This window comes from Choloepus didactylus, chromosome 9, assembly GCF_015220235.1.
Source record: "Choloepus didactylus isolate mChoDid1 chromosome 9, mChoDid1.pri, whole genome shotgun sequence".
In the NCBI taxonomy this organism is placed as follows: domain Eukaryota; kingdom Metazoa; phylum Chordata; class Mammalia; order Pilosa; family Megalonychidae; genus Choloepus; species Choloepus didactylus.
The window spans coordinates 81,292,810-81,317,857 of NC_051315.1; the positions used below are offsets into that span (position 1 = coordinate 81,292,810).

Genomic DNA, 25,048 nt, shown 5'->3' on the forward strand with positions numbered 1-25,048 from the left:
TGTTTCATTTCCTAAAGCATTCTGCAAGAAAATGTTTGACCTTTATATCCAGACTTTTTATTATTATTAGAGCAATTGTGAGTTTACAGAAACAACATGCTGGAAGTAGCGAGTTCCCATATACCCCCCTCTCACACACACAGCAGACTTGTTTCTGAAACCAGTTTTCTGGGTCTTTAACATACATGTGCCATGTGTTCTTTCAATAAAACAGAGTCAGCTAATTCTAAAGCTCAGGATGGGTAGGTTCTTCTTAATTTATTTTTCTGGTTAACTGAAGGCTACCAGTAAAACCTTTCTTTCAAGGATATTAGAAAATCTATCTAGAGTGTGAGTCTAATTTTTTATTTTAGAAAGCATAAGTATAGTGAGAATAGTTGAAATTTTCCTTGCTGATTCAGGGTCTTCTGTGTTTGGGGGCTTTAAAACATCATGGAACCTGGGAGTTGTAAATAACCTTGGCGAGCTTGTAGGCCTGGCTTCATTCCCGTGAGGACCCCCTCCCTGCCTGCCTTGACTGACGGCTACTCAGCCTTTGCTTGACCTCTCCAGTGATGTGTAACTTGCTGCTTCACAACATAGCTAAGATTTTGTGTCACTTAGGACACTTTCAGTTGAGGTGGCAGAAAACCTTACTCAAAGTGGCTTAAGCAAAGTAGGGAATGTGTTGTCTAATGGAACTGAAAAGTCCAGTGACTGGCCTGAGGCATAGCTTTCACCCAGTCTTAAAAGATGTGATCAGAACTCAGGTCTATCCATCTTATTAGTGCTGTCTCCTCTTGGGAAGGCTTCAGACCTAGGCCCACCCTGGAGGTCCCAGGCAGTTCCAGGCTCACATTTTTAGGTTCCAGACCCGCTGAAAAGAGGGAGTGCTGCTCTCCCTCACTGTCCATTCCCAGGTCTGACTTTGGGCTGTCAGAATGAGCCCCCACCCCCGCTTCAAAGGTAAAGTCTTTCACATACTTGAATGTCCCTTCTGTGTCTTTGCTTCTCTAATTCCCTCAGGGATTTTTCTCAGAAAACATTTTATCCAGGTCTCTCCTCTTTTTTTCCATTCCCCTCCTTATTCTGGGTGCATTTTTGTTTTGTTTTGTTTTTTTGTCAGTGATCTTCTGTAATTGGACGCATTCCTGCTGCAGTCTGGCCAGCATCAAATACAGTGGGATTATGATCTCCTTTTGATCTGGTCATGATATTCCCACAGCCTGAATTTTCATGAACTTGTTTAGTTCCTTCAGGTTTCTCTTACGGTCAACTAAAATCCTTGAGGCCTTTTTCAAATTAATTTCTATGCCGAAAGTTAGTGATTCTTGTGTGGAACTGCTGATTTGGCGTTCCAGAGTATTGTATGTATACCTCAGGCCACATTATGGAAAATAATTGTTTTTAACAAAATCATGTTGTGTGTGTGTAGGGGTGTATTCTGATTTGCTAAAGCTGCCGTTATGCAACATACCAGAAATGGATTGGCTTTTATAAAGTTACAGTTCTAAGGCCATAGAAGTGTCCAGACTGAGGCATCAACAAGATGATGCCTCCATGAAGAAAGGCCGATGGTGTCTGGAACACCTCTGCCAGCTGGGAAGGCACGTGGCTGGCATCTGCTGGTCCTTTGCTCCTGGGTTGTGTTTCAAAATGGCTATATGTCTCTGGGCATGTCTCTGTCTTAGCTCCTCTCTCTCAGATCCTCTGCATCCTTGCTTCTTTCTCCCAAGATGTTTCTCTCTAAGCATCTGGGGGTCCTCTCTTAGCTTCTCTAGGGCAATCTCTGGGCTTCATCTCTTAGCTTAGCATCTCCAAATGTCCTTGTGTCCACATCTCCAAGCATCTGCAAGCGTCAGCAAACATCTGGGTCTGTGTTGGCTCTTAGCTTCTCTCGTAAATACTCCAGTAAATTAACCAGGACCCATCCTAAATGGGTGGGGCCACACCTCCATCGAAATAATTCAGTCAAAAGGTATCACCCACAGTAGGGTGAGCCACATCTCCATGGAAACACTCAATCAAAAGTTTCCACCCAAAAAGATTGGATTGAATGATCATGGCTTGTCTGGGGTCTGTAACATTTCAAACTGGCACATTCCACCGCCTAGACCCCAGAAACACATGTTCCTTCCAAATGCAAAATTACTTTCATTCCATATTAATAAAGATAAGTACAAAATCTTATCAAAATCAGTTACAGGTGTGGTTTGTCCTAAGGCAGCATTCTCCTCTGTGCAACTTAGAGCAAGTTATCTGCTTCCATATACAAAGGAGCGACAGTCATAGGATAAACATTCCCATTGCATAGGGAGAAGCTGGGAGGAAGACAAGGTTCATGGGACCAAAACAGTTCCTAAAACCTGCAGGGCATACTTCATTAGATTTCAAAGTCTGAGAGTCATTTATAGAATGATGTTTTATCCTCAGGGCTTGAGAGAGCAGGAATCCAACCCTTTCCAAGGGCCTTCGCAGTAGCCCTTTTCTCTCCAAATGCTGGGGTGAGTGCTCCAATATATCCATGCACTGGGGAGACTACCTTCTTCTCAGCCTCACCCTCCTCAAGCTTTGGGGTGCCACCCGGACTCTGCCTCTCCAAGGCAAAGTCTCTTCCCTCTCAGAACCATGGAGTGGTAGCCAGGATCTCCCCAATCCCCAGGGAATATGCCCCACCCTCCATGAGGCCTGGGGTGGCAGCACTCTTCCTGAGCATCGAGGTAGAAAGCCCACCCTCTACCTCCAGGGCAAACTCACCCTGTCCACATGCATGGGTTGCTTTGCTCTCCTTGCCCAAGATTTCTTGGCTTCAGACCATGGCTCCCATGGTTCTGCCTTCTCTGAAGAAATTTTTCTTTCAAACTGTCCCTTTTCTATCCCTTTTAGTCCATATTGGCAGTGGTTCCATCTATACAGATCTCACAAAAAATTTGTTGGCTTGGCATGCAGCATACAGTGGTCAAAATCATCAGACAATAGGACTTTCCACAAATCCTTTCTTGATAACTCCATCTCCAATCCTGGCTTGTACTGAAATGGCTGGCTGGTTCTAGGTTTCGTTAAATCCTCATGTGGGGCTCTGGCCTCTGGGGTTTTACTTTCTGGAAGCCCAGAGTTTTCCAGACCATCAGTTCTTGTTTCTTTGTACCCAAGAGTTCAGTCCTCAGCTTATCTCTTTCATCACATTGTACTATAATCTGCAAGGAGAAATCAGGCTGCATTTTCTACACTTAGTTTGGAGATCTCTTCAGCTACTTATCCCAGTTAGTCATTTTCAAATTCTGCCTTCCATCTAACACAAGGACTCAATTTTTGCCTAATTCTCTGCCACTGTAAAACAACGATCACCTTCATTCCAGTTGGCAATGACACATTCATCATTTCTGTTTAGGGACATATCAGAAGTATCTTTAGAGTCCATATTTCTACCAACAGTCTCTTCAAAGAAATCTAGACATTTTCTATCAAGCTCCTTACAAGTCTTCCAGAATCTTCCCCTTATCCATTTAAAAGGCCATTCTAACATGTTTGGTATTTGCAAACTTAGCAGCACCCCACTTCTCTGGTGCCAAAATCTCTTCCTGTTCGCTAAAGCTGCTGTTATGCAAACTACGGGAAATGGGCTGGCTTTTATAAAGGGGATTTATGAGGTTACAAAGTTTCAGTTCTAAGGCCATAGAAGTGTCCAGACTGAGGCATCAACAAGATGATACCGTCACTGAAGAATGGCTGATAGCATCTGCCAGAATGGCTGGCATCTGCTAGTCCTTTCCTCCTGGGTTGTGTTTCAGAATGGCTTTCTCTATATGTCTCTGTCTTAGCTCCTCTCTCTCAGATCCTCTGCATCCTTGTTTCTTTCTCTCTAAGTGTCTGGGGGTCCTCTCTTAGCTTCTCCAGGGTAAACTCTGTGCTTCATCTCTTAGCTTAGCATCTCCCAAAGTCCTTCTGTCCACATCTCCAAGCATCTGCAAGCATCAGCAAGCATCTGGGTCTGTGTTGGCTCTTAGCTTCTCTCGTAAATACTCCAGTGAACTAATCAAGATCCACCTTGAATGGGTGGGGTCACACCTCCATGGAAGTAATTCAGTTGAAGTTATCACCCACAGTTGGGTGAGCCACATCTCCATGGAAACACTCAAATCAAAAGTTTCCACCCAACAAGATTGGATTAAATGATCATGGCTCATCTGGGGTCCATAACAGTTTCAAACCAGCACAGGGTGATCATTTGACTTTTCCTAAATGGAAAACATGATAACAAAAAAAATAGCATATTGTGTCTTCCAAGAGGCTGGGTTCCATTAATCAAAGTTCTATTTTGCTTTGAATGTTCTTCAGTTTCTACCTGGAGATATATACAATCTAAGAAAAAGTAGACAGATAAACTAAAAGAACAATGGAGAGCTAAATACAGCCAGGAACTAGCACATTGACCCAGCTGTCGCGGCAATAATCACACTCTTGGTTCAGCTTTTAGACCACTTAGAGAGGAAAGTTCTGAAGGCAGCCAAACAAAGAATGATTTTAAACCAGCAGAGACTTAGACTTTACTTTTACCTTTTTTTTTTTCCTACCAAAAACAATAGAAGGAAGTATTGGTAGCTGCATAAAATATACACAGCTAAATGAATATTCTTTTTCCCCCCATTCACTCTTCTGGCATACAATATGGTTCTTAAGTTCTGAGCCACAAGGATGTGCTAATGGCCCCTATACCTGGAGATAGAAACTTGGTGGCTTCCAGGATCTCTATGGGTGATCCCTTCAGCTATGCTACGGTTAGTTGCTGTGGGAATGCTACTGATTCTGGGCTTTGTGGTTTGTCTATTAGCTCTCACTCTTCTGGTGAGATAGGCCTGTGGGTACCCAAGAACCCTGTTATCTGCTAGGGCACATGTGTTGAGGTTTCATTGCACAGTGCTTCAGGATGCCCTAAATAAGCAGACGGTAGACAGCTATCCATTGAGCTTTTGCTTGTCCCTGTAAATGACTTAATATTTATCTTCAACCATAGCCTATTTTCATAGTAAAAAATGTTGCCAAATATGGGCATTTAAAAATCATCCTATTTCTAGGTCTGTTTTATAAGTCAGTTCATTCTTTCATATACTCATCATTTATTCCTATACTGTAAACAAGTATCTTAATACACATATGCATCTATAAGTATAATACAGGTATAGTATATATTTATATCTTGTTCACCACTGTTTGCTAACAGCACAGAGTGTGTTCAATAAATATTTGTTGAGTGAGGTTCTACGTAAAGTATTCATTTTCTCCCTCCAGTCCATGAACATACATTGAGTCAGGAATATATATGTGTCAGGCACTGCGGATGAAACTGAGCCAACACAATACAAAATGGTCCCCCATCCTCCATGGAGCATACAATCTGGTTGTAGATGTAAGGTTAGAACTGAGGAGGGGTGTGTGAAGCTGTGATCACAGATGATGCTGAGTGAGGCTTGAAGGGGGAAGGACAGCATGACACAATCAGGGAGGGGTGGTGGCAGTGGCACAGGGGGTCTGGTTGGCGTTTGTGTGACTAGGGGACAGAGACCTAGGCAGAGGATTGTGCCATATAGGTGACAAGGAAAGACATCATATGACAGTATCTTGTTTCTATCATTTGTTTTGATCCAAAGGTTCCCATTATGTAAGATATGCTTTTTGATGATCCTGAAGCAAACAAGCACTTTTCTTAAGCCTATCTCTAAAGACCATTGTTTTCTTTTGCCCTGAAATAATAGGACACTTAATACAATGGCAACAGCAATCATTCTTTCATGTGCCTTTCTTAACTCTTTGGAACACTATATGGTTTACCCACACCCAACCTCACAATGGATTCATGTTGAATATTAATATTAAAAATTAACTTAGCTAGGGTTCTTAGGTTGTTTTTAAGTCAAAATAGAAACCTAGATAATGATCCGTTCAGGCTGGAGAACCATGAGTCAAACATCATTGGCTGTATCTGGTTATAGCTACAGGGAAAACAGTGACTGCTTTTTATTCATTCTTTCAAAAGGCAGTATATGCACAGTGGAAAAAAGAGTATTAAAAGGTATCCAGTAAAGTCTTTATCCCACCCTGGGACAATCTCCCAAGTCCCCCCAATCTAGAGACAGTCAGTGATTCGAGGTTCAAGTGAATCCTTCCAGAGAGGTTCTATTCACATAGAAGTGCATCCATGTATATGTAAGTCCCCCTTTCCAAATGCTGGAATAGTCTAACTATAAATGTTAGAATGGTATACTTACTATTCTGCAGTGCCTTTTAGCTTGCTTCAGGTGAGAGCACAGAAAATGAGAAGTGGTTAATGATTGGATTAATGATAAAACATAACATATTTACATCTTAAACATTTTAAGGTTTGTCAATCTTTTGCTATAGGGCTAAAGCTTTTCTTTCAAAATAAGCCTGCTGATTGAGTTCAAATCACCTTTAATCTGTGATTTCCTGCAGTTTTGGTTTCTTTAGTGTGGAACAAGAATTTAAAGATACTTTTAAAACAATCTGAGAACAGAACTCTTAGTTTTTTATAAGTTTACTCCAGATTTTTTATGGTTGTCTTTCCCATGCCTAATTTGACGTTATTTACCTTTTAAATCTTTATTGTTATATGATTGTCAAAAGGTACATAACTCACTATAGAAACACTGAAAATCTACGGAAACAAACTCCTTAGAAAATGAAGGGCCCTCTAATGAAAAATCTCCAAGATAACCATTGTTCATGGTTTGGTGTCTGTCTCCTTCTAGATTTGGTTTTGTACTAATATAATTTGAATATGCACATGTACACATAGACATTTTAGGAAAAAAAAAATGGGACCAGAATAGCTGTCGTTTCAAGAGACTCACCCACTGGTTCTTAACAGGGGTGTTTAGCAATGTGAGAGGCATTTTTAGTTGTTTCAGAAATTGACATGTAGCACCCAAGGGTCAGAGATCCTAAAAGGCCTGCAGTGAATGGATGGGACCCACACAATAAAGAATCGTACCATCCAAAATTATGATAGTGGCCCATTGAAAAAACAACTTTTTCATGAGAACAGTGCTGCTTTTTGCACTCATATTTTATCAATTTACATAAGCTTGTATAAATTACATTATGATTGATCTATTGAGCACCTGAGCAAAGCAGCCTCCTTTTGAGTACAAAGATGAAAAAGACACAGCCTCCCCTCTCGGGAACTCACAATCTTCTGGGTGCAACAGTTGTAGACTGTGATAAGGACTCTAAGGAAGTGTGACAGAGGAAACAGTGGCAGATAGGGTTAATTATGCCTGGAGGTATCTGGGAAAGTTCTCAGAAGGATAATCCCTTTCAAGAGTAGGATTCTCACAATCAAAGGTGTGGTGCTTAAAGTTGTATCTTGGAAAAAGGGAGAAGCGTGTCATCAGCTCTGCCACCTGTAAGCACTTTTTCTGAGTGTGTGTGGAGGTGTTCATTAGAAGACTACACCATGGTGGGAGCTAGGACCACCTCTTTTGTGTCATATCTCCTGACAGTTCCAGGAAGTGCCAGCTGTGATCCATTCAAACCAGCCCACCCAGGGAGTGGAGCACAGGATGGCAGGAGACACCATGAAGAGGACAGGAAAGGGGAGGGAGGACAAGTTGTCCCAGGCAGTAGCAGTAAAACCCTATTCTGCTGGACAGGGACGCAGAAACCCTGGGCAGCGCACCCACTGTCACATCGCAGAGGTCGGTTGGGATATGTTTTCTTATATCCATCACAGAGGCTGGTCTGGAAGTAAAAAAGGAGACACAGGTTTGGGTAATTGTCTGTTTGTGTAGTGATTTTGCCTTTTAATTTCTTATGTTTTCCTTTTTTTGTCTAACAGGAGGAGGTCTGTAGCAAATTTGTTCAACAAATGTTTTCTCAAACAGGAATGAAACAAATACTTTTTTCTAGAACACGCAAGTGTCCACAGAATGAGATGACCCAGACCTTTTCAGTACTTGACTGAGGCTCTCCTAAATCCCTTCTAACAACCATTTCCTATCCCAACCCCTCCCTTTAACACTTTTTTTGTCTTCCCCCATCCTTTTGTTCCCTATTTACAGTTAATACCTGTTGGGTGCCTCAGAGCATTTTCTTTCCTTGATTCAATGTTGGAAAAAGAGTGTTTATAGGAATGATTTTTAACATAAAAAATTAGTTGGGCAAGATTAGGAAAATTACCACTGATTGTCATATTGGTGTATTTCTTCTACCCTTTAGTTTTCATCCACATGGGTTCAGAAAACAAAAAGACCATTAAGGTTAGGAAAATTAATAGAAAATGGAACATGACTGAGAAACAGAAATCCCTACCATCAGTTGTGTTTTGCTCAGAAAAGCAGACACCATTTGCTTCCAAACCAGCTTGTCCAGTTCAGAATGAGAGAGCAGCCTTAAAGTGAGAGATTTCTGTATCTTTATTAGTTTTGGATTTCTGAATCTTTATCAGTTTTGTAAACATATGATAATTTGAATCATGGATTTTAAAAATAATGAACATGTATCAATTGAATTGATAATAAAAAGTGTTTGATTTCCAAATGGTTTGTTATTCACCAATGGATGATAACGTTCAATGACCTTGAGGGTCTCCTTGTGAAACTGCTTTGTGTCTTGGTATTACGAGCAAGGCCACATTCAAGCTCACGTGGTCTCTTCTTTCTCGCATCCTTCCCCCTTCCTAGTGAAGCGGCTGCAGTCCCTGGCATATTTATCCCACAGCCACCTGGAAGGAAGTCAGTAATGTCATTACAGATGGCAGTGCGCCCAGACTATCTTAAAAAAGCATCATCTCTGCTACTAATTAAGTTTCAGAAACGGTGATGTTGGCGTTTATATTAACAAGCGTTTTGAAAAGGCTGAGGGCAGATATGTTAGAAGCAATGTTTTTATTCCTGAGAATTCATAGTTAAATTTAATTGTCCATTAGCTTCTCCACTCCTAAGTTCGGAACACTGTCTGCTGGATGACAGATGGCTTGGGGAGAGAAACAAAGGAGGTAATATTTGCATATTTTGTACATCATACCAGGCCCCAATTTCTTTTCCTTTGCTTTTTTAGGGTGCTGTACATTGGCCTGGCTTGCAACACTGCTCGCTATATTTATATTTCCTACTTGGAAAATGCCTGGACTGTTCTCCCCATGGAAGTTCTTCAAGGTAAGTTCACAGCTGGAATTAGATTAATTTCTCTACCCACCTTAGCTATCTGTAACAGCTCAGTGCCCTCTGACATCTGATTCTACAAAGGAAGGGGGGACCTACTGTTTTAGATGACTTTGAAATCATTGTTAAGGAAGAGGTGACGTCAGCGAGGTTGGTTCCTCAGTTACCCTGAATGCTATTCTGTATTTGTGGATCCAGCACAGCTAGATTTGACCCACACCCTGTGATTAAACAAAGACAGAAGAACTCTAGAATAAATTCCCACGTGCAGTTGTTAGGCATACACATCCAAAGGTGGTTTTAATATAAAAAAGGACTTATCTTAAAGGTTTTAGGGTTTGCAGAGGCTAAATACATTTATTAGAAAAAGTTTGTTCTCACGGTTATTTTATAGCCTTGATTATTTTTATTACACCTGATGATTTATAACTAATGCTTTATAGTATGGCTATTTTTTTTCCTGTGAACCTTATAAATATCCTCACCTGAATTCTCTTTGCTTTGGTATATTATTTCCCTTGAAGATGTAACTTTGAAATGATTTGTAGGAGGTTCTTGCTATGTGGCTTAAGCACGCTGAAAACATGGATTTCTATTCAAGGCTCATTGATTAGAGTAGAATAGATAAAATCCAGACTATTTCCTGAAAACCTCTGTTAGCAGGTTGGCTAAAACTTTTGATGGTTGGTATTATGATTAAAATACAGTTTTAGTACAAGATCATGGAGTTAAGGTTCTCCGGTGACAGCCCAGACCCCCAAATCATTAAACATAATAGTCTGTGATTGTTTACAATTTCATTGGCTTTATGGATGACCATTATCATTTTCCCTAACCCTCAAGGGTGCAAATGTAGCAGAATCAACATAATTAATTTCTTGTCATTTAACCCAGATGAAATATTCACAATTATACATCTGTATAAAACGTACAGAATGCAAGCGCATTCATTAAAGTCCATCATTGCAATGGTGAAAAAAAAACTATCCTAATTGAAAGGAGATATAATTTATGTTCACATTATTATTCTAAAATTCAAATATATACACACTAATAAAGGTGCTTTTTTTCAGATCTGATGCAATGGTGTAATTGATGAGGTGATTTTGTTTACAGGTATATAGAAAATGGAAATTTGGTTTTAAAATAGAAATTATTGTTTGTAAAAATTAAAATTTTTGCAAAAGTCTTTAGGTGGGGTACATGTTTCAGGATTGTGTCATTTAAGATTAACAGAGGTAGGGAATAGGGAATAAAGGCTTAAAATTTACAGAATTTCATTTGGGATGATAGAAAAGTTTGGTAAAGGATGGTGGTGATGGTAGCACAACACTGTGAATGTAATTAACAACACTGAATTATATATTTGAATGTGGCTAAAAGGGGAAATTTTACATTGTGTATATGGTACTAGAATAAAGAATTTTTAAATCCATGAAACTGTACAACATAGTGAACCCCAAGTTAAACCATGGACTGTGGTTAATAGTACAATTATAAAAATGTGCTTTCCTCAGTTGTAACACATGTACCACTCCACTGCAAGGTGTTAATACTAGGGTGGTATATGAGAATCCTGTATTTTATGCATGATTGTTCTGTAAACCGACAACTTCTGAAAAAAAAATAACAAAGCACTGAATATGAACCACAGGAAAGAATTGTGCAACAAGAAGGTATATGCAACACAGTTCTTAGAAGTCCCACTTCTAGTTTCTTTTCTATTCTATAAGGCAGGATCCTTGCCTGGCCTAACCACTTTATTTACTGGTTATGCCATGATGTGCCAACCCTATAAAAAGACTTGTATGCCTACAGAAAAGAAAGTGCATTGCAGTAATATAGGCATATACATTTCTCTTCTCTTCTCCTTTTAACTTAATATGAATTAAAATTGAATTTGTGTAAATGACTCAAGAAAAGAGAACATCCATGAAATGATTAAGGGGAAACAGATTTTTATAAGAAGGAAAAAATATATTCTGTTGTAAATTGAAAAACTCTTTTTTTTCTTGTTAGTCTATCAATAATATGTTAAGTGGCTCCTAAGGGCCAGGCACCATGCCTGCTGGGTGCTGAGAACGTAATGGGTAAAAAACAGTAACACATCAACTTAGGACCCAGCATCTCAAAGCCAGATGTGTAAATATAATCACTACACAGTGTGTTTGATAGAATCATAGAACCTGTACCAGGTACAGAGAAGGAGCTCTGCAGAGGGAGCGGTTAGCTTTGTGAATCAGGGAGGGGGAGGATGAGGATATTGTTGAAAGTCTCCCCTCTGGAAATCATGTATGAGCTGGATTTTGAAGTGTGAGTAGGAATCCACTAGGCGTCCTAAAGCGAGCAGGCATTCAGGCATAGGAGAAAGCCATGTGCCAAAGCACAGAAGCGGAAGCAGAATGTCACCGGCAGGGACCTAGCAGCATGACATGGCCAGGTCTCGATCGATTTGTCATTCCAAACTGCTGACCTGGGACGTATTTTATAATAACTTTTGTGCACCCCAGGGTATATTATCTCTGCACCTAGGGACCTGGCCATGTTCTGGATCTAAACAGGACTTATGCTTCCTGTGGCAGGCTACAATTTGTTCTTCTGTGTTTCATTTTATTCTCCCCTGTACCAGTAGAAACCTGGTTACTGATCTGAAGCAAGTAAAGGGGGGAATCTGTAAATATCTAGAGTTTCCTAGTCTGACAGAATGCTCGGTGTAACTGGTTTCCACAAAGCAATTTGTGTCTAAAACTGGAAGAGATGGTTTCATTCCCTGGCAGAGGTGACTGCTGAGTATTTTGGCTGCACAACAAAAATAAAATCCCTTGCTTTTGTTTGATCCATGCCCACCCCACGAAAACAGTGGATCATCCTTGTGGAATAAATCCTGCTCCACAGCAATACCCTTCTGACTGAAAAGGTTTGTTTTGCCAGCCTGGATCTTCCACCTTTCTAAGGCTTGACCAAATAACATTAAAGTCCCTATGCTTAAGGAGGTTCTGCTTAGGATGCAGAAAGGCAGGAAACAATAACAAAACACTGAAGGGCTTAATTATGGGACAGGCCCACTGTCTTGTTAGGCTCCTGTTAACTCCTTAACTGGAGTTGTTACCCAATGATTGCCAAAGATCTAGATTTGGCAGAGGAAGGATGAGGGGAAGGAGATGTTGTCTCTCATCACTGATGATTTTGACACTGAACAATCAGCACTTACATTATCTGATTCCCAACTTGCACAAAATATAGGTGACAAGGTCCATTTCTTCATTGTATTACCCCTTGCCTCATCCCCAAAACACCATGAGAACTAGTACTATGTAGTGGGCAGTCAAGGGGGAGGAGACAAAGGATATGCTGTGTTCCGTATCTCTGGCTACCCACCTCTTTCCCTTTTGAGTTGCATATAGCTAATGGCTGAGGATTCCTTGTTATCCTTCATTCCTTGGAATCCTTGATTCTCCTCTCAGCGTTCTGTCTCCTGAGGCCATGTTGGCAATAATTAGCAGATGGGATGGGGAAGAAGAAAGTTTCCTCCTCTAAGCCCCTGGGAATGAACGAAACAGTCATCTATTTGGGGCTCAAGGTAACCCAGCTGGATGCTATTGGAATTGTAAGGACATTTGTTTCCTGTGATCTTTCTCACATTTGCTAGCCAATATCCTCTTGCAGCCTTATCCTTTTAGCAGTTCAGCTATCATTTGCAGCAACTGTTCACCTTATAAATCATACGCTGTTCAGTAGGCAACTGGTGGCACCATATAAAGAATAAAAGACACATCCTCTGCCCATGGGGAGCCTGCAATTTATTTTCAAAAGAGACAGAGGGCGCAGGTGCCTTAAAATGTTGCTGGGTTGAAGGGAATAGTTTGTTTTTTTTCTCAAGATCTAACTAGAGAACTTGTAGATCTACAGAAAAATCATGTAAAAATACAGCATTCCCATAATCCCTCCCCTATTATTAACACTTTGCATTAGTGTAGTACTTTTGTTACAAATGATGGAAGAATAATATAATTGTAGTATTAACTATAGTCCATAGCTTACATTAGGGTGTGTTTTTTCCCAGTGTAATACCCTATTATTAACACCTTCCATTAGTGCAGTGCATTTGTTATAATTCATGAAAGAAGATTTTTATAATTGTACTATTAACTATAGTCCGTTGTTTACAGTAGGGTTCATTGTGTTGCACAGTCCTATGTTTATCTTTTAATTTTTATTCTAGTAAAATTTGCATTTAAACATTCATGTTTAAAATTCATGATTGTGATCAGGAATATAAACATTTGAGAAAATCAAGCCCAAATTTATTATGCTCCTTTCTCCCTGGGTACTGGTTGTGAATCTTTGAAAGACCCTTATATGACTGTGATCAAAATTATTCTTGCTAATAAAATGCATTAAGGAGAGTAAAGCCAGCCCAGGGACTGCTGTAACTAAAGAGGTCCTTTTGAGGTACTTGAATTAATGGCTCAAGCCCTGATGGGTGAAAATGAAGCCTGTGTCAGCTCAGTCAGTGGGAGCAGGGTTAAGATTTTGATGAAAGATGGCTTTTTAATGTCACCAGTAGGAGGGCTTGAACTGACATTTATGATCTGTCTTATTTAGCCTATTCAGCCAAACAAGAAACATGTTTTCCTTGCTTTTGGATTCTAGAAAAGCATGGAGAAATTGTAAGAGGATTACTATGCAGCCCTTATCTGACAGATGGAATTCTAGATTCTTATCCAAACCAAAATTCCAGTCTGCTATCCTCTATATTGGATGTTGACTGTTTAGACTGCTATGTGTATGGCTTAACCCTTTTAATGCAGATAGCTTGCTACATGAAAACATATGATAGACAAATGCCCTAAGACTAGCATTTAAACTGATAAACTGGCATATGAAAGTCATTGGTCTTACTATTAAAATTATTTTTTAATCAGCATAACCTTATTAATTGTAAAGAGCAATTTTATTCTTAGCTACCCTGTGGTTTATAATTACTAAAAGTTTTTATATAACATTTTCTTAAAAATAGAAATTACTTTGCCCACTTAGAGTCCATTTTAAATGTTTTCTGCTCCAATAATTCTTTTCTGGCAACTGCAGCCCACACTTGGTTCTCCCTTTTCTAAACTGTTCTCAGGCTTATGGACTATGTTACATAGTTTAGCACTTAATTGCTCCTTAATCATTTTACAAATATTAGTTTTACTTCCTAACTTAGTTTAAAGTCCTTAAGTGAAAAGACCGTGTATAACTTTCTGAATTCTCCAAATAGATGTGCACTAGGAAGGTGTACTATAAATGCTAGTAGTTTGATTGATTTTTACAGTCCCCTTTGTCATATACTATTGTTGATATTTTCTAATTTTTAAAGCTCTTGAGTAATACAGTTTTATTTCAAAAACTTCTAAGTATCTGAAGAAAATTTGTAAATATAAATTTAAAAGTGAACCTTCAAAACAAGGGTTCTTTTCCTTGGCTGATGTCCTATCATCCATTGCACATCTGTAAAAACATCAGTTTATTTTAATAATTTATTTACTTATGCTCCTACTTCATTCCACAAATTACTTGAGGCAGCTTACCAAAATATGCAATAATCTGGAAGCCATATGGTGTTCAGGCTTGAGTCACACCCTTTGGGTTTGAATTCTAGCTCCTCTACCTGCAAGCTCTGTGACTGGGCAAGATGCTTAATCTTTCTAAGCCTCAGAGGCCTGAGTAATAGGTCAAGTATTAAATAAACTAATCCATGTAAAGTATTTAGCACAGTACCAGGCACATAGTTTTAGTCCTCAAGAAATGTTAGAGTATATAAAATAACAATAAAGTGAAATAAAAATTATAAATAAATAAAAATCAGAAGGGACATAAGATCTTGGAAAATTCTATTTCAAGAAGTGAGGCTGCAATCATGCATTAAAGCCTGGCCATAAATTAGACTCTGAGGCCTGGTGACCATAGGGGAAACATGACTAGTCAAGTCACACTGTTTTTAAAGATATCATTGGGGGATTGAAATTTTTCCTGGCTTTGATATAAAAGCATATCTCCTAAGTGATTTTGTATGGGGAAACACAGAGCATGTGATAAACAGTGTTGCCAAGTCTTGACAATAAACACAGTCATTTTGGGGTGGTAGTTTCTTAAAAGCTGCTTTAAGGTATGCTGAGGGCATAATGCCAGCACTTCAGGAGGAGCTCAGCCCACTGTTGCATCAATTATAGAATAATTTGCTTATTTATTTATATTTTATTTTTTTTCTCCCCAAGGAGCTCAGTCTGCTCCTCCTTCAGGTAAATGCTTTCCCCTTTCACCCACCTGACTGTAAGTTCTGTGGTGACTGGGGCCATTTTTGTATACCTTCATGTTCTTAAAGCCTAGCCGGGTATTTGGCACATGGAATAGGTGCTCAATAAATACTGTTGCATGAAGGGGATTCTTCTTACAGTGCTGCATATTGGTGAATGTGGTAATGTTGTAATTCAACAATAGTTGTACGTCATATGAAAAGTCTCTTTCATGTGGTACACACAAGATCTGTGCAGCTGCTGCTGGGTTCCCTGCTCTTTGTTGGGTCCTCTGCCCCTTGGAAGGATCACTGCTGCTGCTCTGTTTCCTCTTCTTCCTGGATCCACATCTAATCTCTATTTCCCAGCCTCCCTTGCAGTTGGGTCTGACCATGTGACCAATTCTGGCCTGTAGAATATGGGCAAACTGATATGTGCCACCTCTTAACCTGGCCCATACAATCTCCCATGTGCCATCATCTCCTCCCTCCTCTGCCAGCTGGAAGTTGACATCCAGGGTGACCTTGAAAGCCATGTATTGAAGGTGGCAGAGTCTCTGCAGCCTCGACCCCTGAATGTCTATGTGGAGCAGAGCGGCCAGTCCTCCTGCCCCCTACCCATGGGACTTTATGTTAGCAAGAAAGAAACAAAAAAAAATCTAATTTATGAAGCTGCTAAGGTTCTGAGGTTTATCTAGTACAACAGCTAACATTTGACATTAACCAACCCAGATTCCTTCTCTTATTGCCTGCCTAGTGGAGGCATTTTCTTAGGAAGAACATTCTCTTATTGATTTTTAACCAGATTGATCTTTCAGAAGCTTTTTTTTTTTTTAAATCCCAGCATTTGAAAACTACATTAAACTAATTGAAATGTATGCTTTGGTCCATCGATGGAAAAGGTTTGTCACAGCTGATTCATGGGGCCAGTGCTAAACGGATACTTATGTTTTGTTCAGAGAGCCCAAATCAGTGGCAGAAGCAAGAAAAATAAACCAAAAAATCCGAGTTCTCCAATACTTTGTCATTTTTCACCTTTCCCAGTCATTATGATGTGACTTCCCCAAGCCATGCAGCATTTTATAAAGAGCAGCTGTCTACTCAGGAAGAAAAGTGTTTTGGTTTTTTTTTCTTGTTCATACATGCCATTTATTGCAATAGAGTATCTTGTGAGCCAAAACTGAATGACATGTTGCAGAATCAGAAACCAATGTTGAATATTATAAGGTCAGGAGTTTCCTGGAGCATATAAAAAACTTGATTAATTTGTATGTTATGATGGCTTTTTAGGGAGGAAGGGGAAGAAGGTAATAAGAATATCCATTTTCTGTTGGGTTAGCTATTTTGAGTTGATTTTTCAGAAGATCCTGAGGCACCCCAGTAAAGGTAAAGAAAGATTGAGAAGCTAAGTTTCTGTGACCTATTTGATCTTTAAGAGTCAACACATTTATTAAGCACCTATTTTGTGAGTTGTATTGAATTACCACTCAAGGTATATTAGTAGTTTTGTGACGATAGCCAGGGAAGGGTTAACACATTTGCAAAGAAAGCCAAAACAGTGTGCCCTTATTAATACTATCAGTCAAGGGGTAACATCTTTTTAGTCTTACTGCTGGTTCTGCCAACATAGTTCTCTCATACTAAAACATTTAAAAATTTATGCTCTTGTGTAAACACATTTACCTGTGCACTGAATAAAGGTGCATATTTATTTCATCACATAGAGAAAAATCATATACTACTTCCTCACAGTTCTCTAATAAGAAGTAAAGAAAGTAGAAGCATTCTCTTTGATGAACTTACATCTTTTTCTCCCTAAATTTTACAGGAAAATTGTATTAGGTAGCATAATTGACAAAATTTCCTTTCTTCTCTTATAAATATGGAAAATGGTGGAGGACTTTTAGATTTCTAGAATGGTTTTCTGTTATTTTAAAATTAGAGGATCAGAACACAACTTCAGCAAGAAATGGAATTATTAATAATTTCTCATATTAATATTATTAGTAGTATGTGATTTTTATTTGTATGAACAGTCCTTAGCTCTTGACTTAGCTTACAGCTTTTAAAAGAGCAGAGACTTTACGTATTTGATTGTGAAAAGAGTTTCTGCTATTAATCAGAAATAAGCCTTTCTTTCTGGCTTATTCCCTTCACAGAGGAATAGAATAAGCCAAAAATAAAATCAAAGGATACATTTCTTGACAGATAGATGAGAAAACAATAAAAGGAACATCCTGAATTCTAGATTTGACCCTTGCTGGTGAAGTACACCTTCAGCTTAGTCCTTTCTCCCAACAAAACATGAGGGAAAATCCTTAACACCCAATTCTTTGTGGGAAAATGATCTACTGGCCACTTCGCAGGCAACAGAAAAAAATAGAATTGGGTATCTTTCCCTGTGCAGGAATTTCTTATTATTAACAATTATTATTAATATGGTAACTAGAAAATTGCTTATGCAAGTTTAAGAACAAGAACCACAGCTGTCTTTTGGATACAAGTTGATGTGACCAACCCCATCCCTTCTTATGAATTGTTTCCTTTTGCTAATTGCTTTTCTAGGAGTGGGATGGATTTAACAGATTGTTCCATTTACATGATATTTTGAAATAAGTTATTTAAGAGAGATCAATTTTAATCCTACATCTGCCTTGGCAAATGTTGGAGTATACAAGCAGAGTGGCTTTCATTATTCTACTTTTAGTACTACAGAAATTTTTTTTTACTGTATACTTCACTATTTTTCCTTCAGTTAATGCCGAGTTGCTTTAAATAATATAGTTCCCAATTATCTTATTTGTCCCCCAAATCAATAAGGAAACCCTAGTTATCTAACTGTAGAGAATCTTTTACAATTGCCACTTAAAACCAGCCATCAAATTCTAAGAATAGTTTAAAAGCATCCTTAGTCATCTTGCTGAAAAAAGCTTTTCAGAAGATTCAAAATTTTAGAAAACACTTAGCTTTGGGAAAAAAAGAAAGAGACCCTGTTATTGGAAGAACTTGCCTGTGCCCAAGGACCTTCATACTTAGGAGAAAAACTTCTAGAATTATATTTGATCTGAAATTATAGCAACAATATGTTTTAATGTTTTGTTCACTTAAATACATAGGCCCATCTTTATCTACTTGTAAATCCTGCAATTGATGGTTCAGACAGAGACATGAGAATAGATTTGGAACCACTATTAAACCATTTGATGTGGTTTCAGTTCTTAAGTGATCCATCCTTAATGAAACCTATGTTGGACTTGATTATTGAATCTAATTAAATTTGAATAAATTAATTTTATTTCTTGGAATATTTTTTAGGGTTTTTTTAGTGTTATTAATGGAAAAAAATACACATATCTGAAAAGAAATGGAGTTAGCAACATCTTTTATAATAGAAATGAAAGTATTTAAAAATATTTCCATTGTGTACTACTATGTCAGCATTCACAATGAAGACTCTATCCAGGCATTATTCAATTGAAAAAGCTAGCATTATCTAGGGTTTTGCAGTTGTTTAACTAGGAAAAAATCAAGTACTTTATTTGACTTCTGTGGAAATTAAGTGTGCATACTATCTCTAATCATCTAGTCCATCTTTCTAGTTATAAAATAACCTAGTTGAAATGATGACTGAAACATATATAAGACCCATGAAACACTGATTTTGATGTTTTTCAGTAACTGACACTGACAGTAACAAGGCGTATAATCTAATGTAGTAAGTAAAAACAGTGTTTATTCCATTATGGATCTAAAGTATTATCATGCCTGGTGATTTCTGATTGGATGTCAAACACTGTGCATTTTCCCTTGTTGGGTGCTGGATATTTTTGTATGCTTTTATTCTTGAGCTTTGTTCTGGGACACAGTTAAGTTACTTGGAAACAGTATATTTTGGGACTCTTTTGAGTACTTTCTATCAACGGCCCATGCATAATGAGTTTTACCATTCTGGCTGGTGGGAATAGGTACTATTCCCAGCCCTGCTGGGTTCTGAATACTGACCTCTGTAATTCTTTTGGGGTGTTCTTTTTCTGGCTTTGGGTTGTTTCTTCATATACAAGAGGAGGGAATCCTGCAGCAGGGGCTATCAGGAAAGGTTTCACAGAGGAAGCAGAATTTGCACTAATCACTGAAGCATTTAGAGAAGATCATGTTTTTTGTGTGTGTGTTTTTTTTTTTTTCCTTCCTTTTCATCCTTCACCTCTGTGTGCCATCTTTGCTGATCCTGGATCTGCTGGCTCTCAGATCCTTTTCACAGCCTACATGGTGGAGGGCTGACTTCTTGCAGACTGTGTTTCTCTAGACCTGGTCTCCTGGCTTCTGCCTGAGTTCAGTTCAGCTAGTGCAGTGGTTCTTGACTATGAGACTCACCAGGAGAGCTTGTAAGGCTCCCGATGCCCAGGCTGCCCCCAGACTAAGTACATCAGAGTCTCTAGGTGTGTACACAGGCATTGGTACTTTTAAAGCTCCCCAGTTGTTTTCAACATGCAGCGAAGACTGATAATCACTGAGCTAATGAGAAGCACTGGTGGACTATTAGGAGAGAGGAGGGAAAAACAGGGCATTTCCCTTTTTCTAGCTCAAGCAGTGTCTTTGTGTGAGTTTTGGAGATTGTTCACTCTAATCCTTTCAGGTGCTTCCTGTATAGTTTCCGCACATGCACGTGCTGATCAGTACTCAGCTGAAGACTTGAGGGGCCCTCTGCAGATCTCTGGGGGTTCTCTCTTTCTGTCAAGTGCTCTTTCTGGTACTATGTCCTCTGAACCCCACCTGCCTTGATCACCCCAGACTCCTGCTCTATCACCTCCTCAACTCAGTAGTTCCCCTTCCTTGCCCTGTGGCCTGGAAATTCTACCCAGCAGTAAACTAGGGCTTCTTATTTGTTTTCTGTCTCTCAGGGATCACTGCCCTTGTTATCTGATGTCTATTGTCTTGGGGGCCATTGTTTCATATGTTTTGTCTGGTTTTTAACTGTTTCAGGAAGGAGGATAAACTCAGTCCCAGATACTCTATTTTGGCCAAAAGCAGACTAATCTCAGGTCAAATCTCGAAATGAATGTTGATCTTTTAGTTGAATTTTCCAGAACAAAAGTGAAGAGTTTTTGATGATATTGTCTCCAAATGAGAATATTTTTAAAGGAGTGAGCCCATGACAATCTAGGTGGAACCAGATGATATCGTAATCCCTTCTGGCTATAAAATCCAATGCAACAATATCTCTCTTACATTTAAAGCAGTGGCTTCCTAAGGATTTTAATTCAGACAGTGCACAATTACTGTATATTAAAATAATGACCAAAAAATTTTTTTTCACCTCTTATCTCCATTCACCACCACCCCATCCCCATCCCTTATATGGTGAAATGATAATGAAACTGATAATGAAGAGATTTATAAATTACCACCACACTCTTTTGGAAAACTAATTAGAACTATATATTAAAAGGGATAAAAATTATTGTATCATTTGTATCATTAACCCTGCTTGTAGAGTTCTAGCCTATGTAAATAAAGTATGTAAAAAGCTGTATCTCCAAAAACGTTAATCGTGGTGCTAATTATAATGAGGAAAAGGTTGAAAATAATCTTAATGTCAACAAATTGGTGCCTCGTTAAATAAATAATAGAATTCACATTTCAGAAAAGTAACCGCAGGCTGACCGGACAGTCCCTCCTTTCCTCGCCCTCTGCAGGAGTGACTCACGCGGCCATCTGGGCGGCATGCATTTCTTACCTCAGTGCAGCGGTCCCCCCTGAGCTGAGGACATCTGCTCAGGGCATCCTGCAGGGCCTTCACCTGGGTTTGGGGCGAGGCTGTGGTGCCATGATCGGAGGCGTGTTAGTCAATTATTTTGGTAAGAGTGTCTTTCTCTTTGTTTGGTTCATTGATGAAAACTTATGATTTTCAGCAATACTTCAATAAATACTCAGATTATTCCTGAAGACTGCAGAAACTAAACTCCAGTGTTCATATTCTCTTTCTAGTTTCATGATTGTCAGTTATAAAGCAGCGTGCTTAGGTGGTGAGCATGGTTAGAGCCAGCCTGAAACGGTACATTCTCCTCTGGCAAGTTGCTTAATGAGATGTTACAGATACCTCAGAGGAACCCAACATATGAATGAGTACATATGCTCTTGGTGTGAAGTAAGGTAACCTACACCTGCTGGTAATAATGCTAGGGGAAAGAAAATTCATCACTGTTATTCAATCAGGAGATTTTGAACCAGAACAATCTAACCGTTTGCTGGCTTTGGTAATATCAGTACATCGTGGTAACACAGACTGCCTTGTCAGGTAAACCTCATTGGAATATAGGGGCTGGGGTGGAAATGAAGATTATTCTCCTGTGGATTTTGACTATTCACTTATCTGTGGAAGGTGTCTGAATTTATAGCACCATTTGTGCTCTGCTTCAACTGCAGATTAATAGAGCTGTTTCTTAATAGTTGGGTAACTGGTCTTTATGAAGAGGTGAACACCACTGAATTTTACTGTGAAAGGCACTCAGAGACAATCTTTTGTAAATATGGTTAGATAATTAATCGGCAACAGATCCTGACATCTACCCATCCTTCTGTTTTTCTGCTATATAAAACTAATGGCCAGTTAGCTTTCTTCTGGCTCATCCCAAGCTCTGCTACCTTTGCCGTATACTTTAAAATTTAGATCATTGATAGCTTGAGAGGAGAGCTCTTTGGGTTTCCTGGAATTATCTTAGCGTGTGCTCTGTTTTCACAGGGGCTGCTGCAACCTTCCGAGGAATCGGCATGGCCTGCCTGGTGATCCTCCTGCTCTTTGCCCTGATCCAGTGGCTGGCAGTGCCACATGAGGAAGAAGGTAAACATTCCCATTCTTAATGGTTCTAAAGGTTCAATTCCATGGGGAATTCCAGACATATCCTGCAGAAACCCAGAAGTGGTAACAGGTGTACGACAGTTCTACTTAGGTTAGATTTTCTCAGTGTGTCGGTGAACTCATACACCATTGCTGGAGAAAAGCCACCTACCATGCTGAAAAGAATATGGATTATTTTGAGTAGCTTAGGGTTTTCTTGTTTTTGTTTTGTCTTATGGTACAGAGTTTTAGGGATGTATTGGTTTTAAATTTCTCTGGTAGTCTAAAGGGCTTTCAAATTTATGTCAAATGCATATAAGGCTATAAAGTAATTTTACCACCAGGGATAGGTAGCAGTATTAATCACTGTGCCTTTACCTTCATTTGAAAAATGTTCCAAGCCTTAAATCTGAAGTTTTCCCTGAACTAGGCATGGCCTTTATTAAAATTGCTATACAAAAAAGAGGTTTATCAAATATGAAGTGTAGATGAGAATAAATTGAATTAACTTTTTTTTTTTTTTTCATGTTCCTCTTTTCTATTGAGTTTTTTAATGCATTTTTAAATTGTGAACTTTAACATATATACATAACAGTGAAAACTTCCAAAGTATGATTTAACAAGCAGTTAACAAATTTCAAAGAATGTTATGGGTTACAGTTCCACAATTTCAGTTATTTCCATTATTGTAAAATATAACATATATACAGAAAGGTGTTAACTTTCAAAGTACAGCTCAAGAAGCAGATATATAGCTAATTTCAAAGAATGTTATGGCTTATAGTTCCACAGCTTCAGTTCTTTCCTTACTGTGAAATACAGGGTATTTACAGAAAGGTGAAAACTTTCAAAGCACAATTCAACGAATAGCTATAGAGCATGTTTCAAAGAATGTTATAGGTTACAGTTCCACCATTTCAGTTATTTCTTTCTAGCCATTCTAATACCCTAGCATCTAAATATATATCTATGTTTACATAAGGTTTCAGTATTCATAATCCTTTTTTTTTTTTTTTTTTTAATCATCATTTTATTGAGATATATTCACATACCACGCAGTCATACAAAACAAATTGTACTTTCGATTGTTTACAGTACCATTACATAGTTGTACATTCATCACCTAAATCAATCCCTGACACCTTCATTAGCACACACACAAAAATAACAAGAATAATAATTAGAGTGAAAAAGAGCAATTGAAGTAAAAAAGAACACTAGGTACCTTTGTCTGTTTGTTTGCTTCCCCTACTTTTCTACACATCGATCCATAAACTAGACAAAGTGGAGTTTGGTCCTTATGGCATTCCCAATCCCACTGTCACCCCTCATAAGCTACATTTTTATACAACTGTCTTCGAGATTCATGGGTTCTGGGTTGTAGTTTAATAGTTTCAGGTATCCACCACCAGCTACCCCAATTCTTTAGAACCTAAAAAAGGTTGTCTAAAGTGTGCGTAAGAGTGCCCACCAGAGTGATCTCTCGGCTCGTTTTGGAATCTCTCTGCCACTGAAGCTTATTTCATTTCCTTTCACATCCCCCTTTTGGTCAAGAAGATGTTCTCCATCCCACGATGCCGGGTCTACATTCCTCCCCGGGAGTCATATTCCACGTTGCCAGGGAGATTCACTTCCCTGGGTGTCTGATCCCACGTAGGGGGGAGGGCAGTGATTTCACCTTTCAAGTTGGCTTAGCCAGAGAGAGAGGGCCACATCTGAGCAACAAAGAGGCATTCAGGAGGAGACTCTTAGGCACAAATACAGGGAGGCCTAGCCTCTCCTTTGCAGCATCCGTCTTCCCAAGGGTAAAACTTATGGTAGAGGGCTCAACCCATCAAACCACCAGTCCCCTATGTCTGTGGTCATGTTAGCAACCATGGAGGTGGGGTAGGCGAATACCCCTGCATTCTCCACAGGCTCCTCAAGGGGGCACTACATCGTTTTTTTTTTTTTTTTTTTTTTTTTCCTTGTTTGTCTTTTTTCTTTTTTTTTTTTTTTTTAACTTTCCCTTCTTTTTTCAAATCAACTGTATGAAAAAAAAGTTAAAAAGAAAACAAAAAAAAAACAAACATACAATAAAAGAACATTTCAAAGAGACCATAGCAAGGGAGTAAGAAAAAGACAACTAACCTAAGATAACTGCTTAACTTCCAACATGTTCCTACTTTACCCCAAGAAAGTTACATACTATAGCAACATTTCAGTGAACTTGTTCCTACTACATCCATCAGAAATTAACAGACCATAGTCATTTCTGGGCATCCCCAGAACGTTAAATAGCTTATCTGTTCTTCTTGGATTATTGTTCCCCCTTCCTTAATTGCTCTCTACTGCTAGTTCCCCTACATTCTACATTATAAACCATTTGTTTTACATTTTTCAAAGTTCACATTAGTGGTAGCATATAATATTTCTCTTTTTGTGCCTGGCTTATTTCGCTCAGCATTATGTCTTCAAGGTTCATCCATGTTGTCATATGTTTCACCAGATCATTCCTTCTTACTGCCGCGTAGTATTCCATCGTGTGTATATACCACATTTTATTTATCCACTCATCTGTTGATGGACATTTGGGTTGTTTCCATCTCTTGGCAATTGTGAATAATGCTGCTATGAACATTGGCGTGCAGATATCTGTTCGTGTCACTGCTTTCCGATCTTCCGGGTATATCCCGAGAAGTGCAATCGCTGGATCGAATGGTAGCTCTATCTCTAGTTTTCTAAGGAACTGCCAGACTGACTTCCAGAGTGGCTGAACCATTATACAGTCCCACCAAC

At 38.9% G+C, this 25,048-nt stretch overlaps 1 protein-coding gene across 2 annotated transcripts in view; it reads left to right on the plus strand.

Annotated features, from left to right (window-relative positions):
* Nucleotides 1–25,048, plus strand: part of MFSD6 (major facilitator superfamily domain containing 6) — an 85,422-nt gene that overhangs the window by 49,006 nt on the left and 11,368 nt on the right. For both annotated transcript variants that reach the window (XM_037849231.1, XM_037849232.1), the window contains exons 3-5: nucleotides 9,055–9,152; nucleotides 21,129–21,290; nucleotides 22,175–22,273. In XM_037849231.1, coding sequence (XP_037705159.1) covers nucleotides 9,055–9,152; nucleotides 21,129–21,290; nucleotides 22,175–22,273 — 359 coding nt within the window. The remainder of the gene's footprint in view (nucleotides 1–9,054; nucleotides 9,153–21,128; nucleotides 21,291–22,174; nucleotides 22,274–25,048) is intronic.